This window comes from Camelus ferus, chromosome 30 (genome assembly GCF_009834535.1).
Source record: "Camelus ferus isolate YT-003-E chromosome 30, BCGSAC_Cfer_1.0, whole genome shotgun sequence".
Classification (NCBI taxonomy): Eukaryota; Metazoa; Chordata; class Mammalia; order Artiodactyla; family Camelidae; genus Camelus; species Camelus ferus.
The window spans coordinates 13,479,263-13,497,874 of NC_045725.1; the positions used below are offsets into that span (position 1 = coordinate 13,479,263).

The window sequence follows — 18,612 nt, forward strand, 5'->3', positions numbered from 1 at the left end:
CCTGTCCTCCTCCCCTTTCTTCCCAGTTCATCCTTCCCTCTTGCCTCTTGACATCACTGCCTTTGCTGGTGGAGAAATCCACCCTCCACATGCAGCCCCCTGGGATGGTGCTGATGGGGGAGGGAGTAGAGGCCCAGATTCGCCACACTGCCTGGCCAGGCTGGGAGGAGTGGCTGGGCCGTGCAGGGTCCCTAAGCCCCAACTTTGCTCTGGCTGGACTGTGGGTCCCATTCCCTGGGCTTCCTGCCCAGCTTCCCCTCTGCCTCCACCCTGGAGCCGTGCTCACCTGCTTTCCGCAGAGGCAGCCTGCCAAGCTGCCATCAGGCAGGACCACCACGCTGCCGGGCCTGGCAGACACTGCCCCTGGGCAGGGCTCCTGGGTGGACATGCCTTAGCTGCTCTGTGGGGTCAGAGTGGGAAGTACCCTTTGCCCTGGCTGGCCTGTCCCCTGACCCCTCCTTACCCTGGCCTTCCCCTCCCCCAGCCCCACCCCTGGCCTTGGCCTTGGCTCATTTCTCAGCTCTGGAGCCAGCAATGCCAGGCCCTAGAGGGGGTAATTTGGTTGCCCCTGGTAAGTGAAAGGATTATCCTCAGTGTTGATTGTCCGTTTTTGTAATCCTCCTGCTGTTCTGTTCTGTTGTGCTGTGCAACATTTTGCTACATAGACTATTTTATAGCAGAAAGCTAGAAGAATATTTATTATGAATATTAAAGCAATAGTGCATCAATGAAAAGGCGGAGACATTAGGAATTGTGTAAATGCTTAGATTCACTTTTGGTGGATTTTTTGTACTTTATTTATAACTAATAAAAATGAACTGCATTGCTAACTACACCTCACTCGTGCAGGGTGTTTTATTTCTATACACACCCAGGAAACAGTCTGAGAAAGCCGCTCACGGACCTGGGTTCATCCAGGACACACGACCGTGCAGGTGTCCTCTATGTCCTTCACCTGTTTCCCTCTCCCTCCTCCTCCCCTCTTCATCTTCCCCACTCCTCCCCCTCCCACTTCTCTCCCTCCTCTTCCTCCTTCTTCTTATCTATCATTCTTTTTATCTCTTTATCTCTCAAAAAATCTATTCTTTGATTTGATGTTCTTTGTTGCCTTGAACCAACTGTCTAATTAACCTGTTTTCTAAACTTTCGTTCATGAATCTTAAAGCAGAAAGTTCCTATGTTGGATCGATTTCTAATATAACCTCCTGTGAGGCTCCTCGGTGTCTCTGAAGCTCAGAAGGATTTCGGTTTTTGACAGTTTCCCTGGATTTTTATGAAGGAATACCTTCATAAGAGCCCAAATTCAAACACTCTTTGCAGCATCTAGGGTCTGTTCTCAGAATAGCGTGGGCCAGTGAACTGGAAGATGGCTTTCTTTCATAAACTGCAAACAGAACCCATATTAATGAGCTCTTTTTTTAAGTCATAAACTTTATTTTTCAGAGTAGTTTTCGGTCTACAGAAAATTGGGCAGGAAGTGCAGATAGTTCCCATATGTTCTCTCCCCACCATCCAGTTTCCTCTATAATTAATGTCTTGCCTTTGAGGTACATTTGCTCCCAGTGATGAGCCAATATTGATATGTTATTAATAGCTGAAGTCCGTACTTCACATCAGGTTAATGAATGCTTAAATCCCTAGTTCTTGTTCAAGTGACGTGACCCAAAACGCGGTCTGTCATTTTCCATATAGTTCTGTCCGTGTCTCTGGCCCCAGGAACCAGGGTTCCCAGTCCTTGCTCCACCACTGGCTCCTGATTTGCCAACTGTAAACACGTGGGTGGTAATGTAGGCTCCTTCCCGCCAGCATCCACATGTCTCCACTCTGGGCCCTGCCTCCCTCTGATCTTGGCCAACTTCATCTCTGTTGGGGAGTGGCCTTTTGAGGCTGGAGGAGTGGCTCTCTTTCCTTGGATTTTGTGCCCCCCCCGCCAAACACAGTCTTCTCGATCTCTACCCCTCTGTCACCTCCTATCTCAGTGCCCAGGAGGACAGACTTCTCAGAAAGCACCCTGCTTTGTGCAGGCCCGTGATTCCTGGTCTCTGTAACCCCCAGGAGGTTACGGAGGACAGAGTCTGGCTGTGACTGCCAGGGCTCTCCAGGGAAACAGAACCTGTAGGATATATAATTGGATATTTATTTTAAGGAATAATTGGCTCACAAGATTATGGCAGCTGAGCGGTCCCATGATCTGCCATCTGCAAGCTGGAGACCCAGGAAAGCCGACAGTATAATTCAGTCTGAGTCCAGAAGACCTGAGAACCAGGGAACTAACGGTGAAAACCCCAGTCCATCTGGCAGGAGGAGACTGATGCTCAAGCTGGCAGGCAGGGAGCGGGCACCTTCTTCCTTCCTCTGCTTTGGGTTCTCTTCAGACCCTCCAGGGATTGGATGAATTGGTTGCTTGGAGAATAAGTTCTTGCCTCACACAGGAAAGGATTCAAGAGCGAGGCATAGTAAAGTGAAAGCAAGTTTATTTAGAAAGATACACGCTCCATAGACAGAGTGCGGTCTGTGTCAGAAGGCGAGAGAGAGCAACCACGAGGTGCAGAGCTGTTAGTTTTTATGGGCTTGGTAATTTCATATGCTAATGAGTAGGAGGGTTATTCTATTTTGAAAAAGGGGTGGGGATTTCCAAGAATTGGGTCCCCCCCTACTTTTTGACCATTTAAGGTCAGCCTAGGAACTGTCATGGCATCTGTGGGTGCGCCATGAGGCTCAAGGTCTACTGGAAGTCGAATCCTCCACCATCTTGGTTCTAACCAGTTTTTCCCGTCCTCAATGGCTGTGTCATTTCTTCAGTGGTTGTGCCCTACCCCTTTCCCTCCTGTCTCACACCCACACAGGCAAGGGCCAGCTACTTCACTGAGTCCACCAACTCAAATGCCCATCTCATCTGGAACACCCTCACAGACACACCCAGAAATTATGTTTCATCTGGGCGCCCTGTGGCCAGTCAAGGTGACACATACAGTTAACCAGACCCCATCCTCCCCTCACTCCCAGGCTTCGTGGAAGTCTCCCTGCCATGCTTTTCTGTCTCCAGCCTCCCACCCGAATGTGGCACTTGGCGTCTTGCCCTCCGCGTCTATCCCGCATTCTCCATTCCCGGGAAGCAGAGAACCAGAGCCTTCTCCTGCGAGGCACTGTCCTTCCCTACTCCCCTTTTGCCCTATTCACAGCCTCAGCCTGCACACATGCCCTCCTCTACCTGCCCTGCACCTCCCAGGTGGTGTTCTGTCTCGGAACCGCCCCCTGCTCCCCAACCTGCCTCAGCTGTGGTCCTTTCACCTTTAAACACCTCTGTCTTCCATCTAACATTTCATTTAAGGAAAACCCCTGCCCTTGGACTCCTTTGTGGCACCTGTTAGCAGAGTGACTTTATGCAAGTTACTTAAACTTTCTGTGCCTCAGTTTCTCCATCTATAAAATGGGGAAAATAATGGCACCGCTTCACAGGTATGGAGTCAGTGAGCTCACCTGTGTACAGCACCGTGTGGAGTACAGTCAGCACTCTGTAAATGTTAGTGATGAAGATAATGCTGATGATGGTTTTTTTTTTTTAAATTCCTGCTTTGCATAGTCTTTCTCCTCTTGTTCTCTCCTCCCTCTCCTTTTCCTAGAGTCTCCCAGGCACCATCCATGTCTGCTTTTCCCCTCTTGCCATCCCAGGCTGTGGTCAGCCACCAGCAGTTGGCTGGAGGCTGAGGCCTCAGAACCAAGCCTCCAGGATTCACTGCTTCATTGAACGTGCTTTCCACATTCAGCTGGGGATTCTAGAAGAAAAGGCACACTGAGGCCTCTAGGCTGGAAGCACAGAACTCGTCTTCTCTCCAGCATAGTAGTAACACTGCCTCCCTCACCATCCCAGTGACACTGCCCAAACTTCCCCTTTTAAATTTAGGGCTCAAGTGTTCTTCCCCTCCTTAAAAAGTCACTCACTCTGGCTTGGTGAGTTAAACCTCCTTTCCCATAGGCTCTGCTACTCTTTTTGTCCAAGCCTGAGGGCCCCCACTTTTCCCTGAAGCCCCCTCATCTCGCCCTCACTCGGGGGGCACTTGGGTGTCTGCAGTGGGTGATGCCTGGTACCACGCTCCGCCGAGGGTCTGGGAGTAATGGGGGTCCCTGTTCAGGACAAACACGCAGCACTGTGGGGCACCCATAGTACTTCTGACCTCTTCCCGTTTGGAACCCATATAATCAGAATTCAGAAGGGGTGTATCTGAACTGAGCTGAGTTTCCTTATATCAAAATCTTGGAAGAAAAATATTCTTCAGCCAAAGTGCTGAGGAAATAAGATTGAAGGCTTTTGTGTAAGCTGCTTAAGAGCAAAAGTGTTTCTTAGACTTGGGTGCAACCGCGCCTGTGTAAATAGCTCATGAGTGTAATTGCGAATGAGTGTCTTTTCTTTTCTGTAGACCCCGGGGATTTTTTTTTTTTTTTGAAAATACTTTGTTAGTAGTTATTCACAGCATTATAATTAAGGTTCTCTCCAAACATTCTTTAACGCAGACTTGCCTCCAAAGCAGGTGAGGAAAGATGGTGCTGATATAAAAACTTGTCATTCAAGAAGCCATCCTTATAAAAAAGAGCTTTCCGACAGTGTGAGCCATCAGTGCCAAGGGCGGTTTGGGGAAGCAATGAGCCGGTCTGGTGAGAACCGTAGGAAATAGAACAGAGATGGGGGTGGTGGGGGGTAGAAAGAGATCATTCTTTCCTTTGTTTTCCCCCTGGAGCCCTAGTGAGGGGTTTTGTCTTGGCTGGAGGAGACGTGACATCCAGCACCACTGCCACGGCTGCCAGGCCCCAGCAGTGACCAGGGGCCATGTCCGCAGGAGGGGCCTTAGGGAGAGAGGGGTTCAGGAAGCACCTTTCCGAGGGAAGGGGCTGGCTCACCTTCACCATGGCTGGTTGTTGAGTCTCAGCCTTGAAATTAGGATTGTTGTGATACAGAGCTTTGGGGGGAACTTTGGGTGAAAGAATAACTTTCTTCTAGAGCCAGGCCTGAGGGCGAGGCAAGCCAGGGGTCCTGGGTGCAACGCTGAAGGAAGCCCCACTCTCAAATGCCAGCCCTGCCTTTGCACAAGCCTGAGGTTGAGTGCCTCCTTTAAGTCTGCACCCTGGGCTGCCTGCTTGCTTCTCCCAATCCCAGCTTTCCTTCCGGCCCTGCCTAGAGGGGGATTCCTGTGACCGCCTGCAAGGGGAGACAGAAGTCGGGAGGTAGAGCCCAGCCCGGGCGGGGGATGGGGTGAGATGCGGAGCGAGCCCTCCCTGGGGGCTTCTCCAGGGTGTCCTGCATTCCTCCCTCAGGGGGGGAGGGCAGGCTGGGGGCAGCGGCAGGTGGGAGCAGCGGGCAGCAGGGACTCCCCCTCTCTCTGCTCTTCTCCCCAACACCCTGGTAAGGAGGTCTCCCCACTACACTTGCCTGCAGCCTGGGTGGAGGAAAAAGGACGGAAGCACTCCAAGGGAAAGGCAGTGTTCAGCCCAAAGCAGCAGGGCTGTGGGGATGGGACCTGCCACATGTGAACTCTGCGAGACTCCCAGCCCCCTCGCTATTCCCCCCTCCACCGCCAAGCACATCTCCCCCCAACCTCCTCCGCAGAGTGTGAAGGGCGGCAGACAGCCTAGGACAAGCTCAGCTTTGCCCTGTGGGACCCTCGGTGAGTCAGAGACCCGCTCTGGTCCTCAGTTCCCGCCCCTACAGGGCGGGGAAGCTGGACCAGCCCGGGGCCTCAGAATGTGGTGGGAGGGAGGGGTGGATGGCAGCGAGGAGACTTGGAGCATCAGGACAGCCCCAGCAGAGGCACAGCAGAGGGGACGGTGTGTGTGGCGTTGCTGGAGGGTAACGCTGAACACGGAGCTGTGGGCAACCCGCCCAAGTCTCAGGAACATGGGGGACCAGGCGGGGTGGGGGGTGCCCTGTGGGAGAGAAGGCACCCAGAAAGGACAACAGTTTTTGTAGGGCTTTCAAAGCAGGAGTTTCATTCAATCTTGAGTCCTTTGTGAGGAAAGCAGAGGAGGCAGGGCGGGTCAGGGATGGAACGCGAGTTGACTCAGGGGATGGGGTATGTCGCCAAGCCAGGCCTGCCTCATCCCAGTAAGAGCCAACCTGTACTGAGCACACCAGCAGCTGGCCGCCACAAGGGGCCTCTCCTGCCCCAATCTTGGCTGGACCAACAGGACAGTAGACGTTACCTTCTACAGGGAGATCACGTAGCACTGGCTGGAGGGCGTGGCAGAAAAAAAATTGATTTTGACTTTGAGCTGACAGACCTCCTGCAGGTAGGACAGAGGATGGAGAGCCTGAGATGGGGCCATGGTCTGAGGGCAGGACACTCAGAAAGAGCTGAGGGTGGGCTGGGAAGTATCCCTTCCTTCCTTCCTTTTGGTTGCCTTTTGGCCCCAGGCCAGTGACTGAGGTTTCAGTGGGGCTATTTGGAGAGGGGGATGTGCCCACCGCAGTTGAGGACACAGTGCTCTGCCTTGCCCAGAGAACTTGTGGGGATGAGGGGGTGGGCTGGCTGGCCGGCCGCTGATGACAGAGAAGGGTGTCCGAATGCCCTGAGTTTGTCAGAGCAAAGGACACCAGAGGAGCTAGACAAGAAGACAGAGTGAGGGTGAAGGGCCTGAGATGGAACCAATGCACACAAGCGCTTATGGGAGGAAGGCGCCTGTCCAGAAAGAGGGACACAGACCACGATAGCATCCCCTACCGGAAGCTGCCCCCTCACCTCTCCTCCCTCCCTGGAGAGGTGGGTAACGGGGTCAGCAAGCAGGGAAGCAGAAGGAAAATGCAGGGTGGAGACAAGAGGTGAGGCTGACCCTGCACTCACACACACACACACGCACTCACACGCACACACACATGTATGTGTGCACACTCACACTCACACCCTCAATCTTCCCTCACTATGGTTCTCGCCCGTGCTAGGGCTGAGCTGGGGTGTGGGGTGCGAGGAGACGCAACTCTGAGTAGGATGTTTTGAACTTTGTATTGGAGCAGAACATTCAAATTACAGAACTGAGATGGACTCTGTGACTTTAAAGTGACTACTGGACATTTTACTACCTAAGAGAGCCCAGAAGAGTTATGAGGCTGGCCTTAATTTTCATCCAGACACAGGGGAGGAACCAGCTCCAGAAAAGGATACAAATAAATCTGTTTAAGGATTACATTTCCCCCACACCACCTCAACCACCTTGAGTCCTGCTTGTTCAACATGATGGACACAGCCCTTCGGCGCAGGTGCTGAGTTAACTGCATTTTAACTCGCTTAATCCTCATAATGACCTACGAGGTTGGTATTATCATTCCTCCTATTTGAGAGATGAGGAGACTGAGGCCCGAGGGATGAGATAATGTGCCCAAGCTCTCTCAGCAGGGAAAAGGCAGAGCTGGGACTCAAGCCCAGACAGGCTGCCTCTGCACCTGCACTTTCTGCTGCAGCCTTTCTCCAATGGTCTTGGAGGCCACAAAGCTTCACTAAGTTTTCTGTCTGGGCCAGAGGGCTCGTGGTGACACAGCAGCAGCTCTGGTACTGGGTGTCCTCTTACAGGAAGACTTCCGAGCTTGACTTCCTGCTCAGTCACGGCTCGCCCTCCGCAGGAAAATCAGAAGTCACGGGTTGAGTCCTGTGGCACTCTTGCTGTGATCATCCCTCAGGGAGTGTGTGTGTGTGTGTGTGTGTGTGTGTGTGTACGTGTGTGTGTGGGTGCAGGCACATGAGAGTGTGGTTCTCCTGCTGCCTCTCCATCAGGGTCACATCCCTCTTGAGGGCAGAAATCACGTCTTTATTTTGTTCTGATTCCTGTCAGCTCTCAGTCCACATTGCCCACAGTGAGCCACAGGTGACACTTGCTAAAACAATGCCAATCCCCTTCCCGCCTCCCAGCCTGCTGCAGCAGGGACCAGGCTGTTCCAGGCACCAGCCCTCCGCCCCCTCCCCTCCAACCTCCATCACCTGCTCAGGTCTCCAGGTCTTAACTGTGTCATCATTGGCTGGGGCAGCCAGTGGGCACTTGGCAATGCGCTCTTTGTAAAGTGATGGAAAGAGTCGTGTACCCTTTCGCAGGCTCACAAGGCCCCCAGCTGAAACACTTCCTCCTGATGTTTTTCTCCATTTGCCACGGGATTCATTGAACTTGGGGGACAGGATGCATTTCTAAGTGAGCAGATGCCAAGATGAGTTCTTTGCAGGGTGTGGTTGGTAATAATTTAATTAGCCCAGCTTTTTTGGGAAAAAAGTGTTAATTAGTTTTTGCCTAAAATACATCATCTTGACGGTCTCTTCTTCCCCACTTCCATCCCCTGGGTGAAGCCCCAATTTCCCATCCACACCCGGCAGCAAGTCTCAGCCCAGTTCACTGCTGCTATTCAAAGAGAAAATGCCCAAAGTTATTTTTGTGCAGCCTCCGACTGTGACACATGTTGTTGGATTCCTGTCGATCCAGGAGACCCAGGAGTGGGCAGGACCCCACAAGCAGTCACCCACAGTGGCCTCTGAAGGACCACGGAGTTCTGGGCCCCCATCCCAGCTCCAGGAGGCTTTCAGGAAAGGACTGCTGAAAGCCAATGTCGGCGGGGGTGGGGGGGGGCAGGTGTGGGCGGGACAAGTTGGCAGGAGGGGAGAGGGAGGGCCTCCGGCCCTCAGACAGAAGGGAAGAGGTCTCGCCAGGTGAGCCCATCGCCCCGCTTCTTGTCCAGCCACCTGCCGCAGGTGAAGATGGTGGCCACGCCGGTGCTGGTGTTGGTGACCTCCACCTTCTCCACCAGCCAGCCCGAGCAGTGGCCGCTGCCGTCATGTTCCAGCCGGACCTTGCGCAGCTCGCCCAGCTCCAGCGTCTCCACGAAGAAGCGGTTGGTGCTGCCCCGCTCGAACAGGTTGCGCATTTTCTGCTTCAGCTCCCGCTTGCCCGTGTCGCCGTTGGCCCCGAAGATGGTCACGAAGACGTTGGCATCAGTGCCCGCCCCTGGCTCGTAGCCCGTTGTCACAATGACCTCGTACTTGACCGGCACCAGGCTCTGGACCTTGCTGGCAAAGCTCTCGGTCGTCTTGGTGACCTCGAAAACCTTGAAGTACTTCCTCTTCCTCTTGAGGGGGATGAGGCAGTCACAGTTAAAGAAGTACCTGGGGGAATGGGTGACAAGGCTCACACCCTCCCCCAGGACCCCGTTATCCACCATGATTCCTTCCCCAGTGACAGGGCATTGGGGCGGGAAATGTCTGCATAAAATGTGAGGATGGGTCTCGCTCATCTGAAAATTCTTTTCTCCTTGATTCTCCTTTTATTTTTCCTCTCACACTCCATATCTGATCCACCAACAAATCCCATTGAGCCCATCTTTAAAATAGATCAGAATCAGGCCTCTTGAAAGAGGCAGGCACCATCTCACCATCCTCCCTGCCGCCCAGCTGGTCCAAGTCACCACCATCTTCCACCTGGGTAGTGTCAGCTTCCTAACTGGTCCCCTGCTTCTCGCTACCTACAGTGAATTCTCATCCCAGCGACCCTACGGAGGTGTAAACCCAAGAATGTCATTCTTCTGCAGACAACTCTCCACTGGCTTCCCAGAATATATAAAAATCACCACCTTACAAAGGCCTTCAAGACCTGACATGATTTGACTCTCGTCCCAGCGTGTACCTTTCTGACCTGTCACCTTCCCTTCTCTAAGCTCACTCCACGTCAACCAGGCTGGTCCCCTCGGTCCTTCACAGGGACTGATGAGTATTTTTACCCAGTGTTGTCACCTCTGAGGAGCTATGGGATCCAGAACAACAATCCCAGGCAAAGGGCACTGTAAAGTGTATGCACCCAAATCCCTCGTACTTGGCTGAGTTGAACTATGAGTGTGTGTTTGTGTATGTGACACACATGCATGTGCTCGTGATCACACAATACAAAGGGGTAAGACCAAGTCCTCTACTGAAGAAGCTACTGCAAGCAGAAGCAAGTCTAGGGCCAAAAGAAATGGTCTTGGACCAAAAACTTCCTTCTCTACCCTTGACCCTCAGTGTTAGCTTCTGGGTCATGACAGTGAATCCAATAATTACCAGCGAAGGAGGCAGAGGGCACGGGAGGAAGCACTGCATAAGGGTGTAAGGAGCCTCAGTCCTGCCGCCTACCACCTACGTGACCTTGGACAAGTCCCATCCCCACCCTGACCTTGATTTTCCCGTTGGCAATGCGAGAGGTTTAGACTGAACAGCTGCTATGTTTTTTTCCCATCCAAATCGCTAATGGAAGGGAGTTTTTTTTTTTTAACAGCTTTGGAAGGGAGCAATCCTGGCACTGGCTAACGACTTCAGAAATGTAGCTCTGAAAGGGTGTGACCAGGAGTGCAAAATCAATTTTTGGCTGGAAATCCATAACAGCACAAAGAGCTTGGTTTTCTGTGTGCTCACTGATGCCTGGGCTCTGCACCCTTGCATCTCATGAACGCCTGCTGTAGACTTTATCCTCCCATTTCACAGAAGGAAAAATGATGTCTTGGGGAAGAGAAGTCACTGCCCAAGGTGACCCCGAGTTGGGACCCAGAGCCAGCCTGCCTGGCCACCTGAAGAGCTAGCCATTTAAAGACACTTCGCAGGAAATCCTTATTCTGTCTTGAAATCTCTCTTTCCCCAATTTATCACCTGGTAAATCTGGATTGTTGTTCCCTACTGCACTTAGAGGGAGATATGATTGCATTCTTTGCTTAAACACTCACTTTAAATGCATGCAAATGCCCCTAATATACATAATTCTACATCAGTGCCCGAATCATGTGATCACACGTATGTTTTTTCCAAACGCTTTCTTTTTCTTTTCCTTTTTTGCTTGGCTCTATCTCCTTTTTCTCCCTCCTTTCCCTTTCTGCATCCCGTCTTCACCTCAGATAACTCATGTAGCAGTTGCCGACGAATTTTGCCACATTTCCGTTCCTTTCACCCAACCCTGCACAGGTAGACCTGCACAGACAGACACACGTGGGCAGCAGGCGTTCCCTTTACAAAATGGCACAATATAATACGTGCTTTCCCATGTCTGGCTTTTCTCACTCAACAACACTTCCTGGGAACTGCTCCAAGTCTTCTGGGACATATTTAACTCGTTGTTTTTAATGGCTGAAACACATTCCCCAGTGTAGCTTGCTTCCTAATCGACATAATTACAAGGTCACCAAAATGTGGAACCTCAGGATATTGTGAAGTCGAGGACATTGTGGAGTCAAGACTCCAGCTGTGGAAGAACATGGCAGGCTGCTCCCACTGGCCATGGCGGGCAGGGTCATGAGCAAGGATAAAGGCAATGCAGATGATAACAAGCAAAACAATAAATATATTAAAAAACATGTACCCACAGGGGACAACTCCTAGGAGCCACGTAGAAGGTGCCTTAGAATCATGCAACCAAAGGATGGAAAAAGGGGGGTATTTACCTCCCCCCCAGAAAAAAAAATGTGTAGAATATGGTCACTCTTCTGTGAACAGAATGCCAGACAGAACGGGGTCACCAGATACTCAACATGGGAGTCTCTGACAGGTAGGGCTTTGGGACTTTGTACTTCTTTTTACACAAGGGAATTTTTACTTTCTTTTATGCACTTTTTTTGGCCTTATTGAATTTTTAAAGTGATTATGTTTACATATGATAGGTGGTGGAATAAAGCAATGATTCTGTTTTTGGTTTGAAAACAAGAAACAAAGCCTCTCTGTGTGTCCTTCTACGGAAACCCCGAGGATCTGAGTGACAAAGAAGGACTGCTCAGAAACGTTGTAGCAGAGCAGTCAGGACTGGAAACGCTTGGAAGATGAAAATTTGAGATTGTCATGTTTATAAGAGATTGAGATGAAATTAATTTGTATTTCATGGAAATCCAAATATTATGGCCAACGTGCTGGTTAGGCAGGAACGTATGTGGTGCTAGGTAAGTGGTCTTTATATGGCAGAATGTTAATGTACTAGAATGGTGATAGGTAAATAGCCACAATGCTGGGACCTGCCTGCAAGGTCCCCCCTCTGGATAGAGGTGATATTTCTGGGGGAGACAGGTTCTCATCCAGCAGAAACCATAGGCTTGAGACCAGCACAGGCAGGTAGACTGGAGTACGACTTCTGAGCACCGCCCCCCGCTTCCACCCAGGCTGGAACCCCTGCCATCCCTCCCAACTTCCCCAGACTAAGAGCATCCAGCTCCTCCCAGATGGAGAGAGTGAGGCACAGAGAGGTTCTGGGTTATCGCCCGAGGCCACACGGCTGACTGGGTGACAGCTCTAGCCTGAGGGGGTCCAGACTCCCTGTACCCCGCTCCCTTTTGGAAGAGCCCTGCTCTGCGCACACCCCTTTCTCCACTTGCAGCCCGAGCAACATGCTGACAACAGGCCACTCTCGAGAGAGTGCAGAGAAAGGTTCTTCACGGGGAGTGGCAGGTTCTTCCCGCCGGATGACAGACCCTACCACTCGGCCCCGGGACTGCGGGGTGGGAAGGCCTTCACTCCCCTTCCTCCTGATGCTGGAAGGTGCTGGGTGGCACTGAGGTCTTTGGCTCCCTCTGTCTCTCAGCCAACATTGTGGGTTTAAAGCTAACTCCAGTGATGGCTATTCTATTTTATTATCGTATGGTATTGTATTGTTTGTTTGGGGGGATTGCGGAGAAGCAGTGTCAGCAGCCTTGTCCCTTGCAGTTGGGAGGCAGTAAGGGCTGCAGAAGGGGCTCTGACCTGGCCCCGGCCTGCTGGGTGAGCTGGCGATCTTCCGGGCCCCTGTCTCCCAGCTCCCAAGTCCTCACCTGTCCTGCTTCTCATGGCCAAGCCCAATGACTTAAAGGATGTATTGTACCCCAGCTGGTTTTTCTCAAAAAAAGCAACAAATAACATTGCAGCCTGAGAGGTAAGTTGCTATGAACTGAACTGTGTCCTCCCAAATTCATACATGAGGGTCCTAACCCCAAATGTGATGGTATTTGAAGACGGAGGCTTTGGGAGTTAATTAGGTTTCCATGAGGTCAGGAGGCTGGGAAGCCGTGATGGGATTAGCATCCTTATAAGAAGAGGAGGAGCCGCCAGAGCGCTCTCTCCGTCTCCCTCTCCCTGTCTCCCTCTCCTCCTCCCTCTGCCATTCGAGGACACAGTGAGCTAAGAAGAATAGCCTCATCAGAACTCAGCCCTTCTGGCATCTTGACCTCCAACTTCCAGCCTCCAGGACTATAAGGAAAAAAGTCTGCTGTCTGAGCCACCCAGTAGGAGGTATTTGGTCATGGCAGCCTGAGATGGCTAAGCCACAAGTTCAGGTGTCAGGACCCTTTCCTGCTCAGCTCCCAAAGGGGAAGCCTGGTCAGAGGCAGCCACTTCCTGGAAGCCTGCAGGTCGCAGGTCGCGTGTGGACAGACATTGCTCTGAGAAGCTCCAGCTCCCGAGGGCTGGATCTGCAGCTGGGACCCGCCTGGTCCAGCAGAGCGGCTGCTTCTGTCCAGCGCGCTTAGCTTATCGTGAAAAGCATTGCCGGGAGCAGGGCCAGCCTGGGAGGGGCAGGAAGAGGGGCCAGGAGGGAAGGGCAGCGGTTCTGGGGGGATCGCCCAGCTGCCTCTCACTCGCTCTTTGGGCCCACCCTCCCTGAGGCACGTGTTGCCCTCAACTCCCCCTCGCTCCTCTCTTGATTCATTCATCGCATCTTTCCTGCCTTCCAGAGCCTCAGGGCTCTTTCTGACATCCAATGTGGTTACCAAGTGGTTTTAATTAGAAAAACTGCTGCCTGTGTGCTGTTACCCAGTTAACTAAGACCCCTAATCCTCCAGAAATGCCCAAGTCCCCAGAAAGCTCTGGTGGGGGAAACACAAATCTCCTTATCTGGGGTCCCCGGGCCGGCGGGCCATGGGAGTCCTCCAGCTGGCTCGTGTCCCTGCTCTGCCACCCGCATGGCGGGCTTTCACTCTGACTGCAGAGCAGCCGGCTTCAGAGCTGTGTCTCTTTGTCATTATGCAGTGATAACGGGGAAGGGAAGGAAAGACTCAGCTGTCTGGCGCTGTCTGACCGGCTCAGCACTCTTCCAAAGATGCATTCCCGGATTAAAAGGCTGGGGCACCCAAGGTCATCTGGTCCAGTCCCCTGCCTCTGGGCTAAGCCTCTGGTTCAGAAAGCTCGAGAGCTAGCACAGCTGCCTCCTCTCTTCCTCCCCTTCTTCATAGGCCTCCCGAGCGGGGTGACCTCAGCCTGGACGGGGACACCTCCCCGCACCCTGCCATCTTTTGCATGGTCGGGCCTCAGGTCCTTCCCAGGGAGGGCGTGGCACCTGCTGGGGGAGAGGGCGGGAGGCCCGGGACTTACACATTGCCATACTCCATCTCGGTGATGGTGATGGTCTTGACGTGCCAGACCAGCTCTCTCTTGGGGATGAACCGGTCCTCCCTGGCGAGGTGGCCCACGCAGAGGGAGGCAATGTCCCCCAAGTAGACGCTGTCAAACTCAAATGTGTCTGTGGTCCCCCTGCAGGACACAAAGGTACGGCCAGTGAGAGCTGCCCATGTTCACTGTAGGAGTAAGCATTTATTGAGTGCCTGCTGTATTCTAAGCACTGATCTGAGGACTAGAGATAGAATGACAAGCAAGATCTGATGTCAGGCCTCCTTTGCTTGAGGGGTTCGGCCTAATTTTGGAACAAGATACTTACAACCATTAAAAAGCCCTGCCTGCTGCCTGCTAATGTGGGATGGTGTTGGAGGAGGGTGAGGCCCTGGGCTCTGGGCCATGGGCTGGGGAGGGTGGTGAGATTCAGAGAGCAGAGTGAGGGGGAAGGGAAGCGTCCTTTGACATGACCTGACTTGGCAAAGTTACGGGATGGGGATAGTGGAGTTGGAGATGCAGACATTTCTGGGGGCAGTGCTGGCTTGGCTGGAGTTTGGGTTCAGTGAGGCAAACAGCAATGGAAAAGAAGTGGGTGGGGCAGCCTGTGGTGGTGCGTCAGCTCAGACCATCCTCACACAGAGGGAGTTTGTAATAGAAGGTGCAGTGGGGTTATGGGAAGGGGAGATGTGACATAAGCAGTTCTGGAGGGAGTGGGGAGATGAAGTGGGCATCTGAGTGGTTCCAAGGCAGCCCTGCTGTGCAGGAGGAGGTGAGATTTCCAGGGCGTGGCAGGCAGCCGGGGAGTGCTGACCCGAGGCACCTAAATTAGACTCAAATTTGATTTTCCTATAAAGCATCTTAGTGATCCTCCCCTCCCTTCCTCCTTCTAACTAGAACCGAATTCTATGCTGTCTTTAGAATTCTTTAGGGTGAATGTCTTCCTTTTCCATTAGGCCGTGAGCTCCTCGTCTGCACGGATGCAGGATAACATCTATGTGACTCTGGGTCCTGCCGACAGTAGGCTTGCTTTAGTTAATTAGTTAATTAATTGGCTTTTGTTGTAGTTTTCCATTGACTTTTTAAAAAGTGAAATACATTTGACATATATCATTGTGTAAACTTAAGGTGCACCACACGTTCATTTGAAACTTAGGCTTTGTACTATGATTGCCATTGTAGCCATAATTAGCACTTTTATCATTTTACATAATTATCCTTCCTGTCTAGTGGAATAATTAGGTTCCAGTCTCTTAGAGGGGGCTCTCTTTAAATGACAGTCCCCTCCCTTCCGTTTTCTAAATCTCCTGTTTCATCCCTAGGAGCTCGTGTGGGCTGGCACACAGCAGGTACTTAAGCCCTTGCTGGTTGGGCCCATTTGTACATTTATGGCCCCCACTAAAACGGTTGCTTCTTGGGGTCCCTCTCTTACCCACCCCACCCGTCACCGTTCCTTGACAGGCACCCATCTTCCTACTTCCTAAAAGCCCGCTGCCTAGGAGGAATTTTCCACGAGAAACTCTTTGGATCGGTTCTTCCTGCCCTCCAGGATGAGCCAGACGTTCTCCCTGGTTTCGCCTCCGTTGCCGGTTTCTATGGCGATCTCGTAGGCTGCGTGGAGAAGGGGGGAGAGGGTCAGCGGGGGGAGGGGGGATGTGCCCAGCCCCGGGGCAGGAGCAGACTGGCCACACCCTCCAGGTCCTGCCCCTGGTCTCAGACTGCAGCCTGAGGGGTGGAGGGGTGGGGAGGGGGTTAAAATCACTACCGTCCAGGCACTATGAATAGAACCTGCCCTAATCTGGGGGTCTAGAGTGATGTCCCCATTTTATTTATAGAAGCAACCTCTTTGCCTGGCGAAACATGGGAGCTGCTGGGAGTGAGGCACCAACCGCCACTGCCTCCTGAAATGTTCTGTTTGACGCCATGGGGACTGCCAAAGGATAGAAGCTTCAAGAACATAAATATACAGTGGAATTTTTAAAAACAGAGCTGTCTGGTCGAGCAGGGAGCCCTCATCCCTGGGGAGCTGACCATCAGGCTGGACTGTATTTGGGCTGGAAATGTTGCAGATAAGGCTGACTGAGCAGCCCTCAGACGCTTCTAGTGGGGTGGTGGTGGGGAGAAGGAGGAGGCTGTAGAGAGGGAGGAATTGAGGGAGGAATTGGTCCTGATGAAGGGTGTCCCACGGAGAGAGCTTTTTGTCCAAGTGTGTTTGTGTGTGAATGCATGTGTGTGCGTGTGTGCGTGCATGGGGGTGTGCGTGCACGTGTGTGCGCAGGTATATGCTCCCATACCAGTGCTCACTACCTCGTGGAGTAGCCAAGTCCATCGCTGGCATGGCGGAAAAGGTTGAGTGGCTTTCCACCAAAGATCCACGTTTCCCTTCCATCGCACAGGGCATGGCAGGGAGGGGCGGTCCAGCCTGGTACTACATTTCCCAGGAGCCCCTGTATCTAGGTGGAGCCACATGACTAACAGAATGTGAGTTAAGCTGTCAAGAAGGGAGGGGAGTGCTTTCTCCATGCTCTCTTTTCCTCTGCAAGAAATGTGGGAGCCACGTGTTGAAGATGGCAGACACAGATGAGAACATCTTCGGCCCCTGAATCGCAGCACGAAAGGCCTCCTGACAAACACCCACACTGGACTGGTTGTCACATGAGTGAGAAACAAATTTTGTTGTTTTAGCCATTGAGGTTGGGGGGTTTATGTATTACTGCAGCTAGTGTTAGCTTAATAACTAAGGCTGGAAAATCCTTCCTTTACATCGGGCTCTGCTTTTAACAAGCCTTCCTCAAAATTGTTGGACTCAGATACTGGTATCTGTTTTAAATAAACACTTCCCTGGTGCTTGACGGCCATCCACCTTAGGGATCAATTACTCTTTCCCTGTAAATATCCCCTGAGGAAGGAACCAGAGAGAAAGTGGTTCATGGAGATGCTGGCTCCTCTTGCACATTCTGTTTCCAGAAAGGCTTGATTTGGCGGCTGTTGCCATAGACATCAACTGGAGAGATTCCATGGCAAAATCAACCAGAGAGAGCATCCCATCAGACTGCCCAGTGCAGCCCTCAGGGCAGGGAGAGCTTGTCCCCTGCGGGTTTCCTGCTACCTAATTAGTCCCTGTGATTTGGGGCCAGGAGCTGGCGCCAGTATTTTGACTGTTCCAGCTTCACAAAGCAACATTTAGGGTGTTTCCTTATGCACCTCTCCAATATTATGTTTTTCATTGGGCATCTGATTCCCCTCTGGCTCTGAGTTCCTTCTGTAGCTTTTCCAACATCCTTCCCCACCTCCCGCCTGAGCTAACTCTCGTTTAACTCTAAATATTTTCAGCCCAGACTGAATCTAAGCTGAGCCCACCGGTCTCCGCACGTACTGGTCTCCTCCAGCTCATCGCGGATTTCATTGTTGGCACAGGCAAAGTCGCGGACCGTCTGCCTGTCGCCCTCACTCTTGGAGAGCCAGCAGTCGCACTGGAAATGGAAGGTCTCATCGCGGGAGTTGTCCTTCACGTCCACATAGCTCAGGTGCCAGCCAGGAAATATCCCTGCAGGAGAGAGACCACGCGGACTGACAGCTGAATGGGTTCTCCCTTGGCTTTCAGACTTCTGCTCCCTGCCACCCACTGGCTGTGTGGACCTGGACAAGTTCTCTGTCCTCTCTGGATCTTTGTCTTGTTGATGGAATGAGGGGTTGAATTAGATGAATTCTCAGATACCTCCAGCCCAGAGGATATAATTCTCTTTGCCATAACTTGGGCTCATGAACCCGAAGAGGATTTGTGTATGTTCTCTAATATGCATATATCCATCCATAAAAACGTCCGCAAGGCGACCCCACCCGGTTGTATGTACATGCTCTTCTCTCGCATCTGCCCCCTTGTGCGACAGTCCTATTGTCCCCACCCAAAAGCCATTCTCTAGGTTGAGACACAAGTCTAGATCTTGCCATTGGTCTCGAGAGTTATAAGCACAAAGAAACACACAAAGATGGACACATATGCAGCCTCCCAGACTGTAGGGAGTGGATATTAAGGCTCATGAACAGAGCACACACATGGGCGGTCTTGGTGTAGCTTCACTTCCGGTTTAGAAAGTACTTCATATGTTTTAAAACATAGATCTTTACTGAAAATAAAAACCAGTGAGTCCTAAAACAATTAAGTTAAATTTTAACTCAACATTTCTGTTGAGTTAAAAGTGGTGAATTATTTTATCAACAAACTTCTTTTGCATGCATATTCTAAGTTTTATTTAAATTCAAAATGCAAAAAAAAAAAAAACAAATGGTT

The 18,612-nt window shown here is 51.8% G+C and overlaps 1 protein-coding gene across 1 annotated transcript in view; it reads right to left on the bottom strand.

Annotated features, from left to right (window-relative positions):
• Positions 1–7,979: 7,979 nt before the first annotated feature.
• The window catches only part of LOXHD1 (lipoxygenase homology domains 1), a 152,647-nt gene continuing 142,014 nt past the window's right edge, over positions 7,980–18,612 (bottom strand). The window contains 5 exon segments of the mRNA XM_032470447.1: positions 7,980–9,128; positions 14,307–14,465; positions 15,799–15,818; positions 15,820–15,932; positions 17,698–17,868. Of these exon segments, the coding sequence (XP_032326338.1) occupies positions 8,648–9,128; positions 14,307–14,465; positions 15,799–15,818; positions 15,820–15,932; positions 17,698–17,868 (944 nt within the window). The 3' untranslated portion in view covers positions 7,980–8,647.